This window comes from Schistocerca nitens, chromosome 3 (genome assembly GCF_023898315.1).
Source record: "Schistocerca nitens isolate TAMUIC-IGC-003100 chromosome 3, iqSchNite1.1, whole genome shotgun sequence".
Taxonomy (NCBI): Eukaryota; Metazoa; Arthropoda; class Insecta; order Orthoptera; family Acrididae; genus Schistocerca; species Schistocerca nitens.
The window spans coordinates 845,343,833-845,359,383 of NC_064616.1; the positions used below are offsets into that span (position 1 = coordinate 845,343,833).

The 15,551-nt window shown below is 40.1% G+C and overlaps 1 protein-coding gene across 3 annotated transcripts in view; it reads right to left on the reverse strand.

The window, feature by feature from the left end:
- The window catches only part of LOC126249785 (organic cation transporter protein-like), a 263,258-nt gene that overhangs the window by 7,993 nt on the left and 239,714 nt on the right, over window positions 1-15,551 (reverse strand). For all 3 annotated transcript variants that reach the window (XM_049951468.1, XM_049951469.1, XM_049951470.1), the window contains exon 10: window positions 4,876-5,057. In XM_049951468.1, the coding sequence (XP_049807425.1) occupies window positions 4,876-5,057 (182 nt within the window). The remainder of the gene's footprint in view (window positions 1-4,875; window positions 5,058-15,551) is intronic.

Here is a 15,551-nt window from a genome sequence, read left to right on the forward strand (position 1 = left end):
ACTCGAAAGCTTCAAGTAGCACAATTCAGGTTTTCCTGTATTTTTTGCCTCAAACATACACTTTCTGTCCAACCCCCCCTAAAGTCTGGACATGATTTCACCTTAGTTTTGCCATGTGTTGAACAGACTCACCACAGCACTCCTCAAACACCTGATGAGTTGTGCAGTTTATGAAACACTCATGCTGAGCCTCTAGGCTATCACAATCTGCCCTCAGTCAAGCTCAGATAAACTGTGAGCCTTCCCCATCCTACACATGGACAGCACACTCACTGATACTACATGCACTGTAAATGTGTCTGACTAGTGGTCATTCCTTGCTAGGTGACACTGCTATTGCCTGGATGGGATTATATTGATATTAGACTGGTGATCACAATGATCCGGCTGCTCAGTGTATGAACAACACATTTTATATCCATACAAATTGACACAGCCAGGTATTTGCATCAGTTGACTTATTCAACCTGTGTGTGATACAGAGATATAAATGACATTGATATTTATAGGTTTCTCTGTAGTGGTAATCAGTATGCTGAAGTTTGATCTGCACAAATAACAGACTCAATTAAACTTCCTTCTGTTATGTTGCAGCCAAAATTACATGATCAATTATTTATCCTGAGTATAGAATTTACCATCTAATGTCAGTTATTTATTAGCAGAAAGTTATAAAACATACTAGGAAGCTGGATACCATGTTTGTGAGCTTTTAGACCATTTCAAACGTCTCACTGATATGGGTTTCAATGCTGGCATGGCAGAGTGTATATCTATGAAGTATATCCATTTTTTACATTTTTAACTCTGCATTTAATAGCCATTCTCATTTATATGAACAATTTTATTGATGGATCTCATGTGGAATTTTGGAAAATACATGCAGTACTGGGGTGTTAAACAATACTTGTTTGTGAACTAATGAAAAGTTTTTGAGAAAAAATGGTTATATAGTAATTACATTGCTTTCATGGTATATTTGTTTATTTATTCAATTTTGTTCAATTATTCTGTGTTAGTGGACAATGTTGTTATTGTAGTAGCTATGATCTTCAGTTTGAAGATTGGTTTGATGCAGCTCTCTGTGCTAGTCTATGTTATGCAAGGATCTTCAACTTTCCACTGTGTGTAACTGTTGCTTCCTATAGCCACTTGAACATGTTAGTTAGTTTCATGTTCCATCAATAATTTGTACAATATACAGTAATGCTGTGAAATGAATAAGTTTACATTCACATTGCAAATTGATTTGTAAATATGGCTACACGCTGAACATTTATAAGTTTCTTAAAACGTGCAGATGTAAATTATTAATTCCTATCCACCACCTTTTGCATATTACAATAATAAAAATTCTCCTGTGGCCTAGATTAGTCAAGCAATCCCTCTCCCCTCTACCCCACATTTCCCTCCATTACCAAATTGTCTGTTTCTTGATGACTCAAGATATGTTCCATCAAGCTGTTGATTCTCTTAGTCAAGCTGTGCTACAAATATTTTTTATTCTTGGCTTAATTGAGTACTGCTTCATTAGTGATTCAGTCTACCCATCTTACCTTCAGGATTCTTCCAGCGCACCACATTCTAAAACCTCCTATTCTCTTCTTATCTTTACTGTTTACTGTCAATGTTTCTCCTTCATATTAACATTTTTACTTTCTCAAGATATCTTTTTTTGCTGTGGCCAATGTGAAATTTATATACTCTGTTTGTCTGCCATTATTAATTATTTTGCTGCCCTAAGAGCAAATCTCATATACTAATTTTTCCTAACCATTTTTCCTTAGCATCACCTGATTTAATTTGAGTGTTCTCCATTATCCATGTTTCACTTTCATTGATTTTCATCTTATAACCTCACTAATCATCTCACTCAATTGATCTTCCATACTGTTTGCCACCTTTGACAGAATTACAATGGCGTTACTAACCTTAAAGTTGTAATCGTGCAGATACAATTTTATAGAATTTAAAATCATTACTTTTTCTAAGATTTTGTGTATACACACAATATGTAAATACATTAACACATATCTGTAGCTTCATCAAAGAGTATTTACTATGTTTTTGTATATTTAATATTCTCCTGCAATTTTTTCTATTTTGGTTGTTTCAGTACAGTTGGGTCTACATGAAACTACTGAAATGAGCCTGGAGGTGCAAGAGTTGATTAAACAATATTATAAAAACAATATACGCTCAACTACACTGGCTACAGAAGACAGCCTTGCCAAAAAGAATAAAGAACTGGAGTGAGTAAACTGGTATGAGTACGGATGTGAGTGAAATATAATAGTATTGCAATGTGACTGTAGTGTAATTGTATTTGTGTTGTTCTTCTACATGGCTGTGCAGATTATTAGCATTTTACATTTTAATGTAACTAGAGAGAGAGAGAGAGAGAGAGAAAACAATGCCATCTGTCATAAAGAAGAAGAACAGATTTGGCGAGTAAATATATAACCATTTAATGAAGAAAGTATTAGTACAGAAAACATTAAACATGTAAACAAACAATGCTGCAAATGTGACAATGCACATTTGTATCAACAACTGTAAATTATGGGGAAAGAAATAAGAGAACTTAGACATGGAATACAAATTTACAAGTTACATAAAATTAAATATTTTCAAAACTTGGCTCAGGATTCTTTTTATGACTGCCAAAAAGTGGTTATGAAAGGAAGGTATATTAATAGATCATCTAAAGGTACTGGTAAGGCTGCAACTTTATGCTGTATATCTTACAAAGTGTTAGGTGTAGTCAGGCATTTATTGAAATATCCTCTTCCTAGAGTGTCACTGTTAGAAGAAGACTTAAACAGTATAGTGTTCCACAAGGTTCTATTTATTTAAGCCCCAATATCATGAAAATCCAACTGAAGTTAGTAACTACATTCAAAAAAGATGTAATTCTTAGTTTTGACAAAATTAAAGTTAACAGAACTTTGATGAAATGAAAACTGACAGTGACTTATGTTTTGATCAGGTAGTGGAAACTGTCAACTGTGACAACAGCACTTAAGTTATGATCATCAGAAGTTTAGCACAAAAATGGATGCAGCCTGTTTGTTAAAACTTTCAAACAGCCATTTCTAAAGATTTTTTTTTTCCCTGAAATTGTTCAAGTAATAGAAAATGTTGACTTGAAAGTGTGAGATGTCATCCAAGATGGTAAAAGAGGTTGATGACATGTGGAAGCAGTGCAGCAGTATTTCACTAATCATACAAAAAGTAATCTAGATAAATTTTAGAAAATAAATAATATTTTAGATATTTCTTAAAAAGTTTTATGCACAAAAAACATATAAATAAAGGCACACTTATCTGTGTATTTAACTAATAAATAATAACAATGATAATACACTATAATATGAAAAATCATGATTGTACTCACAATGGTGTGCAAGTTAAACCAGTGTACACATCATGCCTATAAGTTTGTAAGTGGTGCTGTTAGACAAGAGAATCAGTGGTGATGTCACCACTCACAGCACATTTGCACAATACTTACCATGTATCGAGTAACTGTGGGTAGGAGCAATGTTGTCTACTTTCTGTATGTAAAAAAGGATTATGCAGTGGGTTTCTCCTTCAGAAATCATACTTGAATGTTGGTTGGTTATGAAAAGATCATGTTATGCCTCATGTAAGATGGTGAAGCTTCTATGAGCATGTATGAATTCAACAGCAGCAGAGTAATGGTCTTTTGAGGCTATAGTTTATTTTTCCAGTATATTGCTGCTTGCATTGGTCAGAATCCCAAGACTGCCAAGCGAATATGAAGTCTATGGGTTAAGGAGGGCTATACGCCATGATGTGCAAGATATCAACAATGCCATACAATTAGTGCCTGAGAGGACAGACATATTTTCAGCACAGTTAAGCAAGATCATACAGCCACATTGTGTACACTGAGTCAGGAAATGGGCATATTTGCAGCACAACATATATACACATGGACAGCGCACAATAATGACTGGTGCACCATGGACTGTCAGCACTGTGACCACTGTTGCGACTTCCATTGTTGCAGCAACAGAGGGAGGCTTGCTGACAGTTGTGTACCCAGTGACAACACTGTCATCCTTTCAGACAAGTCCCAGTTCTGCAATGTATGTATCCATGTCTGAAGCCTCAAAGGTGATTGGCTATTAATAGATAGTGTTTGACATTGTCATGTGAGCCCAGCAACTGGGATGATGGAATGGAATGTCATTGGGCACACGACATTATCACCTATGGTTAATACGGCTGATAATTTTGACAGCAGCTGTTACATTTCTAACTACTTAAGGCCAGTGGCTGTACCCTGTCTTTGAGGTCAACATGGCCTTATCTTTCAACAATATTACACAAGACTGTATGTTGTCGTTGCTGTCCTAATCTACCTTGATAGAGTGGGCGTTCGACTGTTTCCCTGACCATCATGTTCCCCAGATATCACAATCACTGAAAATGCCCAGTTGTGGGTTGCTGAGAGACTGGCATGTCACCACTCATAACCCCTTATGATTGATTGGCACAGAGCTGAAGCAGCATGGTGTCACTCCTAATATACACTGATAACATTAGCAAGAATTTGTGATTTTTTTGGCTACTTTTATAGACAGAGTCATCAGAAGAGGGCTTTCTTGGTGGAGATTGAGAAGTCATTAACTATGTCAAAAAATATCTTCATATTACTTTGGAATGTGCTTTTATCGATTTTTACTCTACAAGTGTTTAGTGTTGAAACATGCATTTCATAGAAGAACATGCTCACCATATTACTTACTTTCCACATCCTTACCAGTTTTTTTGTGTAATATTATGAGCTAGATTATTCTTATTCTTCTCCTTATTCCTATCATATTTTACGGCATCAATAATTACCAAGAGTGGAGCTTGGGGTGCTGCCATCTCTCCTGCGCCTCCGACCATGGTGCATGTTCCTATCATGAGATGACGTATTTGAGTTGGAAAGAGTTCAGTTGCATACACGTGGATTGCGCTGTATGAGATGGTTATCCCAAACTTGCCAACAAGGTACAACAATATACGGACAGTCTGCATATCTGTAAAAGTAAAAATTAATTTAGATAGTTTTTTGAGAAGATATCCTGACTAATCTAAATGAATAAATTTATTGAAATTCCATAATAATGTATTCAGATACAAACTTTCTAAAGCAAGCTTTAAGACTACTTAGAGTAATCTATGAATTTTTATTTATTTTATTTGTTGATTTTTAAAAAATTTTTGTTACCGTATCTGCAGGATCTCTTTAATGAGAGCTCTCAAACAACTGTCTCTTTGTCATCTCAACAAACTATCCCCTTTCCTCCTTTTACTTGCCACTTCTGGGAGAAGGAATTACTTGCTTTTACACCTTAATTTTGTGCTTTCCCTATACTCGTACTGTTTGAAGTGAATGCTGAGATGATGTCTTTGAGATAGACAAAGCAAATTTTAGTCCCCATACTTCCCTGTTTGAGTTATTAATCTGTCTCATTAAAGGGAAAAAGGTAAAGCTGTTGTCGACCTGCAAAGTAGGTCATGTTGCAGGTGGTAACACCTTGTCTCTTCTGAGCTTTGAATTAACTTACCCAGCAAGTTATAGGTTGACTCCAACCCAAATCTTGTCACTGATGTTGCACCGAACTCTAAGCCAAGTAAATCACTTAGTAAATAAACATAGAAAAACTATCAAATTGAGAAAAAAAGAAAAATGAAAGATGTATTAACAGGGTTTAAATCCAGGAGGGTGTCAGAATATGCTGGAGAACAAGTGCCCATCTCCATAGTTTAGGGAAACTAGTATGGGTTGATAGGATCCAAATGGCCTGTGTAGAATAGCAAGCATTTTGATCTGAGTCATGGTATATGCCATGCTTAGCAACTAGGCACTGAGTGTTCCAAAGGCAGACAGCTCTTCCACGTCCATTCAAACTTTCAGCTCACTTAGTGGCGGTCATTCCTATATTACAAGCAGTGCAGTGAACACATTAGTCAGTAAACTACAGGCATGGTATCACATGTTGCTCTCTCTCTCTGATACTGTAGGATTTAACTTCTTTAATTTTGTAGAACTTACCAGTGGTGGGGCTGGAATAAGTGGTAATAGGTAACTACACAGGAGTATGCAGTTAAGTGGGATTAACTGCAGAAATGAAACCTCTGGGGTAGGGAATGTAATATTGTTTCACAAGGATGTTAGGAGGTTTGGAGGATGATGGTAGGCATCAGTGACTGGTGGTGGGAAGGATATCAGGGATAGAGGATCTTGTCCTAGGGCTTTAATTGAGGAAGTCTTATCCTTTGCATATTAATATATCAAGGCATTCAGGGCACTAAGCAAATAGCACTCAGAACGCCATGTCAGCCTGCCACATTAGCCCTGATGTTGCTCAGCCACTGCTGGGACTGTTGACTATGTGAGGTCATGCCACACCCAGGCCACACTAAGCATAGCCAGCCAGAGCCCCATTACAATGTTTCACTGCCATGGTCTGTGCATCAAAACCGCCATTCTAGCACCACTTGTTGTGAGCCTGAGTTGTAAGGGTTATGCAGCTTCTGTGTGGCTTCTGACTCAACACAATACACCATCCTCCACTACAGTATACCCATACCCTCTACTGGGTAGTAGGATGACAGTTAACAAGGTTTGAGGGAGTCTTTCACGTAGGCATTATTGAAGTGGCTAAGTAAATGCAGGGGGCAAAGTGCATCTGTCAGATGTTCTATGTCAAACATAGTCCAGTGAATGAAGAAAAATGTGGGGGGGGGGGGTGATTTGGGTACTCACAAACTTTTGTAAAGTGGTAAGAGGGATTGCCATGAACAACATACTACACTCCTGGAAATGGAAAAAAGAACACATTGACACCGGTGTGTCAGACCCACCATACTTGCTCCGGACACTGCGAGAGGGCTGTACAAGCAATGATCACACGCACGGCACAGCGGACACACCAGGAACCGCGGTGTTGGCCGTCGAATGGCGCTAGCTGCGCAGCATTTGTGCACCGCCGCCGTCAGTGTCAGCCAGTTTGCCGTGGCATACGGAGCTCCATCACAGTCTTTAACACTGGTAGCATGCCGCAACAGCGTGGACGTGAACCGTATGTGCAGCTGACGGACTTTGAGCGAGGGCATATAGTGGGCATGCGGGAGGCCGGGTGGACGTACCGCCGAATTGCTCAACACGTGGGGCGTGAGGTCTCCACAGTACATCGATGTTGTCGCCAGTGGTCGGCGGAAGGTGCACGTGCCCGTCGACCTGGGACCGGACCGCAGCGACGCACGGATGCACGCCAAGACCGTAGGATCCTACGCAGTGCCGTAGGGGACCGCACCGCCACTTCCCAGCAAATTAGGGACACTGTTGCTCCTGGGGTATCGGCGAGGACCATTCGCAACCGTCTCCATGAAGCTGGGCTACGGTCCCGCACACCGTTAGGCCGTCTTCCGCTCACGCCCCAACATCGTGCAGCCCGCCTCCAGTGGTGTCGCGACAGGCGTGAATGGAGGGACAAATGGAGATGTGTCGTCTTCAGCGATAAGAGTCGCTTCTGCCTTGGTGCCAATGATGGTTGTATGCGTGTTTGGCGCCGTGCAGGTGAGCGCCACAATCAGGACTGCATACGACCGAGGCACACAGGGCCAACACCCGGCATCATGGTGTGGGGAGCGATCTCCTACACTGGCCGTACACCACTGGTGATCGTCGAGGGGACACTGAATAGTGCACGGTACATCCAAACCATCATCGAACCCATCGTTCTACCATTCCTAGACCCGCAAGGGAACTTGCTGTTCCAACAGGACAATGCACGTCCGCATGTATCCCGTGCCACCCAACGTGCTCTAGAAGGTGTAAGTCAACTACCCTGGCCAGCAAGATCTCCGGATCTGTCCCCCATTGAGCATGTTTGGGACTGGATGAAGCGTCGTCTCTCGCGGTCTGCACGTCCAGCACGAACGCTGGTCCAACTGAGGCACCAGGTGGAAATGGCATGGCAAGCCGTTCCACAGGACTACATCCAGCATCTCTACGATCGTCTCCATGGGAGAATAGCAGCCTGCATTGCTGCGAAAGGTGGATATACACTGTACTAGTGCCGACATTGTGCATGCTCTGTTGCCTGTGTCTATGTGCCTATGGTTCTGTCAGTGTGATCATGTAATGTATCTGACCCCAGGAATGTGTCAATAAAGTTTCCCCTTCCTGGGACAATGAATTCACGGTGTTCCTATTTCAATTTCCAGGAGGGTATAAATTCTGGTGGTGTGCTGTGAGCATGGAGATGGAGTGACATTTAAAGCTAGCTTTTTTATGTTTTTCTTGAATAACTAAAAAATCATGACCTCCAGAGAAAATATTTCTCAATACAGAATTAAACTTCCTACAAAAATATCCTAGTCATCTTTTCTCCCTGTCTAATAGTTTCTGCATGCAGGGAAAAATCAGAGATTATTAGAAACAGTGTTTTAATGACATTAAATTAATGTTTATTTTTAAATGAAGTGGGTTAAGAACAAATATTTAATGTGTGTACCACTATATTTAGGGGTAAACTGTGTTGTGGGAGTTGTGATGAGCTGGCAGAGGGTGGTGGAAGCTAAACTGTAGTAACCTGCCATATGCTACACCTGCCACCCACAGAGGACATGAATTGGTCCACTACAACAAGCGTATTGTGCACTGACATTTAAAAGGTACACCCACAGTGAGCCGAAGCAGCAGCCAGGAGCTACCCAGTCACCAATTACAGTAAATTGTTATGCTGCACATGCAGCATGACTGCAGTAACACCAGATGGAAGACAGCATTTTTATATGGCCATACATATTTGTTACTCATATTCTTGTGTATATCTTCTTGTTTTCACTTCATGACCTAATAAACCAGAACCATTTTATGATCATGTTCTTCCTTGTGTTCGTAGTTAGACCATAAAAGCATGAACGAAGGCAGGTCATTAGCTGCGGTCACTCACCCCATTCCTCCATAAGTTTTCATATTGAAGAATGAGCAGGCAAGTTCCCCCTCTCTCTCTATCACACTACATCACAACAAGCAACTGCGAGATGTTTTACAAAGTTACAGTCTCTTCCACAGCTCACCTTATGAATTCCTGGTGAGACAGTGGACAGATATGCTCAAGGCATGCTAATTTTCCACAAACTGCATTAGTACTATGTGGAATACAGATATGAGTTACTAATAATACTAACACAAGAAATGCATATGGACGGATTCTGCCTAAATATCTGCCCACTGTTTCACACAGTTATAGAGGACATTGACCCTTAGTGTTCCTGTATGGCAACTGATCTGGAACTGTAAACTGTCTACCACACTGAAGAGCCTGTCCCAATTGTAACATGCTGTCAATATGTATTTGATAATGTCAATTTCATTTTCTCAACTATCAATTGCTGGAACGTTGTTCATCACTGAAATGCATCACTCCAGCATTTGCTTTCCCACCAGCTGAAGAGGCCCAGAGGTTTAAAATAGCTCCCTATGAAACAGATGTCAGTCACCTAGATGTTGTGGAACTTCAGGCACTTCAATGTAAGTCATGGAGTGTATTACAGCAGATTACTTTTCTAGACTAGAACGTGCTCACTCTCATTTCATCAGACATACTCACATCCACCTTGCAAGATACACTGTGGAAGTATGGTATGTGGCTCCACTCAGTGCAGCCTATTCTACAGGTGCCAGCAATTATTGAATAGAGGAGATTTATGCAGTCTACTAATAACAGAGTTGTTGGTGAAAGATGTGATGTAACTTTCCGGTCATTTATTAATTCAGAATCAACTGAATAAAACATGGTTACATGACTTCACAATAAAATATCAATGATAGGCAGTAGCAAGGTGCCACATTCATCAATCCAATCCCTTTCCCACTAATACCATCCAGGTCACTGACAACATCACACTTACAAATTAAGCACTTCTCAGCCACTGTTTATAGGAATGTATTTTAGATAAAAGCTCACTTAACAACCACAAAAAAGTACTCAGTAAACTGAAAAATAACTCTATTATATAAACACATGTTCAGGGAAATTATTTTTTTTACTGACATGAGAAAACTGGACAGGTAATGGCGATGGTTCATAATCTGAGCAATGGAAGCGTGGGTATAACTTTGTGAAAAACCCTATAGTGGCGTCTTGTGACGTAATGGAATAGAGAGAGAGGGGACCTCCGTGTTTGTTCTTCAGTTTACAGACCAATCAAGGAACTCCCTCAAGCCCCTTCAGCCTGTCACACTCCCTGAACACAGTTTATACCTCAATATGGTTCTACTGCACTTAGAAGTGGTACACAATTTAATATGCTTAATTTAGCAATAAACATTAATTTTATACCATTAAAATACTGTCTTTAATAATCTATGATTTTTCCATTTCCTGCAACACAATAGCTATTAGTCCAAGAGAAAAAATGAATAAGCCCTTTTTTGTAAGAAATTTATTGCAGTTTAATTTTGTACCAGGAAGCATTTTGACTAGATGTTGCAATTTTTTAGTTATTAAAGAAACACAAAATACTGACTATTGGAGGTTAAGTACAATACACTTTCTAACTAGGAGAGGTGTGTGTGATGATGGTGTTGTGGATGGCAAGTGCAGTAGACAGGTAGACCACCACCACTTTTGAGGTATTTGACCAACAAGGTGCATAGCTTCATCAGGGTGTCCCAGCCATTTTGTTCCAGTTTATGGGTGGTTGGAGGGATAATTACTCTGAGTATGATGGGATATCTAACATTTAATAGAGGTTTTTGAACAGTGATGGTAACTGTTGAGAGTTGAAAGAGACAATGTTTAGGCCAAAGAAAAGGTGGATATGGCCAAGTAATGATTAGTATGGAATGGTGGAAAGATGAGAATTTTTAAGACGAAGCCTTTAGGTGTAATGCTAAAGGTTAAGCAGGAGTGAGGGGAATGTATGTGGGCCTGTTGTTTGGCAATGCTGAGAGCATGTGTGCAAAAGGAGTTCAAGTATTGAGGTACAGAGGAAGGGAACATGTAGAGATTGAGTAAAGATGAGGGAAGACTTTAACTGATGAAGGTAACACTGAAAGAGAAACAAGAGCAGAACAAGGTGAAGAGCTTCTGTCCACAGGCAAATTGGCAGTTGGGAGCATGTACAGAAAATAATAATTTTAATTTTTTTCTAATAGACAGTAAAACTATATTACAGCAAGAGAGTCATTAAATACAATGTTGAAATTGATGAAAAGTAAATAAGACTGTAAGGAAGTGTAAGAAAGTTGCTACTTGGAGGAAAAGATCAGCCAAACAAGGAAAAAAAATTATCATGAGAAAAAATGATTGCCAAGTAAAAGACACCACTAAACACAAAGAGTTCTCTGAAAATATGAAAAATGGCACTAAACACAGAAAAGCTATTGTAAAATTATTAAAAAAGGGTAGTAGGAAAGAATTTAATTTTTCACACTCGTGTCCACGTCCACTCCCATGCCCACACATGTGCAAAGTGGACTAGTGTGTGGTGGGGGGTTGTATCAAGGGCGGTGGGTAAAGTGAGAGAGAGGCAGAAGGCAGGGAGAGGGATTAGTGGTAGGTGGCTAGCTGCTTGGTGGGAGGCAGCTAGTTTGCTGGCTATGAATGCAGGAGGGAAGGGTGGCAGTTACATGGGATAGGCATGGGATGCATGGTCATTGGAGCTAATTGTGAGCAGTGCACTCTGAAGTTAATGTCAGGATGTGAATTTGGGAGGGGATGGAGCACTGAGTAAAGGGAAAGGGGAAACTGATGGATGGAGGGTGTCGGGGCCATGGGTTACTCAAAGCAGAGGCCACAATGATTACAGAACACAAGGATGTATTGCACAGATAACTCCCATCTGCAGAGTTCCGAGAAGTTTGTGATGGAGGGAGGGATCCTGATGAAGTGGGTTATGAAGCAGCCATTGAAATTCAGCATTTTGTGCTCAGCTGTATGTTGTGGCACTGGGTGGCCAACTATGCTCTTGGCAACAGTTAGTCAGTGGCCATTCATCCAGATTGACAACTAGTTGATAGTCATACTGATGTAAAAACTGTGCAGTGTTTGCAGCAGACTTGGTACATGATATAGCTGCTTTTACAGACCAGGTCTGAGGAAGTGCCAGGTGGGTGGACTAGACAGTTCTTGCACCCTGGTCTTCCACAGGGATATGATCCCTGTGGCCAGGAACTGGAAGTGGGAGTGGCACACGGATATACTAGGATGCTACGCAGGTTGGTTGGGTGACAGAATACCACTTTAGAAGGGATGGGAAGGACCTTGGGTAGGATATCCCTCATTTTGGGGCATGATGATAGATAATCAAAATTCTGAAGAAGGATGTGGTGCAGTTGTTCCAGTCCAGGGTGATACTGGGTGAAGAGGAAGGCACTATATTGTACCTGAATTTTGGGAGTGGTAGGAGGATAGGGTTTGTGTGAGGATGTGGCATGGGAAGTCTGTGGGCGACCAGGCTATTGGGAAAGATTTTTTGGTGTGGAATGGATGGCAGCTGTGAAAATCCAGGTACTGCTCATGGTTAGTGGGTTTAATGTGGGCAAAAGTGTGGATGGAACCATCAGTCAGGTGGATGTCAACATCCAGGAAGGTGGTACATTGTACTGAGGAGGACCACGTGAAGCAGATGGGAGAGAAGGTGTTGAGGTTGTGGAGCAATGAGGATATGGTGTCTTGGCCCTCAGTTCATGTCATGAAGATATCATCAATAAACTTCAACTAGATTAGGGATTGATAATTTTGAGAGGCTAGGAAGGGTTCATCTATATATTTTCCTAGCCAGCAAACCAGATGCCTCCAGCTGAGCCAGTAGCCACAACCCTCACCATAACCTATTCCACTTGGTCAAATGCGCCATTAGCACCATGTAGGGCATAGGGGTAGGGTGGGAGAGGGAATTTGTAGGGTGTGTGTGTTGAATGAATTCATTCATTCAGTTGCATATTATGTTCAACATCAAACCATGAAATGTAATACATATTTATTGTCTATCACCTTAGATTAGTTTATTAGTCTGTATGTTAGTTGTAAAATTGACAAGTCAGCTATGTCACAATCTTTGACTGTACGAGGCATGTTATGTGATAATAAAAATTTGATTTTTATTTAATTTGGATTAATTCAAACTGAGTTCTGCATATCATGTTATGAAATGAGGAATCAGCTGAACAATACATTATAAAGAAAAACAGATTCGTACACTGCCCCCATACAGTAGACTAAAAACATGTACTTATTTTTTTTAAAAAGAGCATTTTATATACTCTGTGTAAGCTTAAAATGGCCCTAAGCAAATACACGATTATTCTAAATGATGGACCCATTTTCAAAACTTCATGTTTATTCAAGTATAAATCCAAAATGAATAAACTTTATACCAATAAAAAGAATAAAGTCAAAGTTTTTTTCATCATGTTTCATACCAATTTAATATATTTAATAATTTGTAATTAATTAATTTTTAATTATTATTTAATAATTAGAAGTGTGATAAATGTTATAAATGTTCACTTTGGCTACCGTTGGCTGCACGGCAAAAATCGACGCAGTAGCCAAACTCATCCCACACACACGAAAGTGTATCTGCTGTTACTGAGTGCACGGCAACAGTGATCCAGTTCTGCAGATCATTCAGAGTGGTTGGTAGACGTGGGACATAAACAGCTTCCTTCACATAACCCCATAAGAAATTGTCATAGGGTGTGAGAACAGGAAATCTCTGTGGCCAGAAGTGTAGAGCCAGGTCCTCATGTCCCCTGTGACCGATCCAGTGCTGAGGAAGGGAGAAATTCGAAAAGCCTCATACATCACAGTGCCAATGGGGTGGAGCTCCATCTAGTTGGAAAGTGAAGTCCTGGGAATCTTCCATAACTTGAGGGAACAGCCATTGTTCCAACATGTCCAGTTCTTTCCGCAAAGAAAATTGGTCCATAAACCTTTGTACGGGATACAGCACAGAACACATTGATCTTCAGTGAGTCTCTTTTGTGTTGCAATGGTGAACGTGGATTTTCCAAACCTCATATGTGAACATTGTGTCTGTTGACTTTCCCACTAAGGTGGAATGTCATTTCATCACTAAAGATTACATTCTGTAGAAATGTGTCATCCTCCAACTTTGTTAGCACCTAACCACAAAATGTAAGATGCTTCTCTTTGTCATTGGGGTTGAGAGCCTGCACAAGCTGTAATCAGTAGGACTTGTACAGCAAATGCCGGCTCAGAACTTTCCAGACAGTTGGTTTGGGCATTCCAAGATCTATACTGGCTGTATTGGTAGACTTACTGGGACTGCACACAGAACTTTCTTGAATCCGTCGGGCATCATCCTCTGTCACATGTGGTCAGCCCATGCTTTTTCCTTTCCACACACTCCCAGTCTGTTTAAATTGCTTAACCAATGGCTAATGCTTTTGCAAGTTGGTGGATGAATACCGAATTTGGTATAAAATACCCACTGCACTGCAATTTGTGACTCATTTTTCATGAACTCAAAAACGCAAAAAACCTTGTGCTCCACAATTGTCATCTCACTCACAACTGACAGTGAAATGGAATGACAGCCCTATTGCTGTGTGAACTCTACCAGCTGCTTCTGGAACCATCACTGCCCGCCCACTGCCACCCACCAAAAACTTTGATACTTCCTCTTTTCATTAGTATAAACCTTTTTCATTCTGTATTTGTATTTGAATACATATGAATTTTTGAAAATGGGTCCATCATTTAGAATAACACTGTATATCTGTCAATTAATAGAAAGAGTTATTTCCATTGCCATTTTTAGCATTCAGTTGCTGTTTACCTACTAATTATAATTTGCACACATATGCACATATACTGACAGAGTAAGTTGCACTGTGTCAGTTGGTACCCATTACAGGGTAGATAGTGTTCTTCCAAAGAAAGCACACGTTGACAGATGTGAAAATTCTGAACTATCAGTTTAATAAGTCACGGCTGCAAAATACTAATGCGAATTCTTAACAGATGAATGGAAAAACTTGTAGAAGCCAACCTCGGGGAGCATCAGTTTGGATTCTGTAGAAATATTGGAACACATGAGGCAATACTGACCCTACAACTTATCTTAGAAGATAGATTAAGGAAAGGCAAATCTACATTTCTAACATTTGTAGATTTAGAGAAAGCTTTTGACAATGTTGACTGGAATACTCTTTCAAATTCTGAAGGTGTCAGGGGTAAATACAGGGAGCGAAAGGCTACTCACAATTTGTACAGAAACCAGATGGCAGTTATAAGAGTCGAGGGGCATGAAAGGGAAGCAGTGGTTGGAAAGGGAGTGAGACAGGGTTGTAGCCTATCCCTGATGTTATTCAATCTGTATATTGAGCAAGCAGTAAAGGAAACAAAAGAAAAATTTGGAGTAGGAATTAAAATCCATGATGAAGAAATAAAAACTTTGAGGTTCATGAATGACATTGTAATTCTGTCAGAGACAGCAAAGGATTTGGAAGAGCAGTTGAACAGAATGGACAGTGTCTTGAAAGG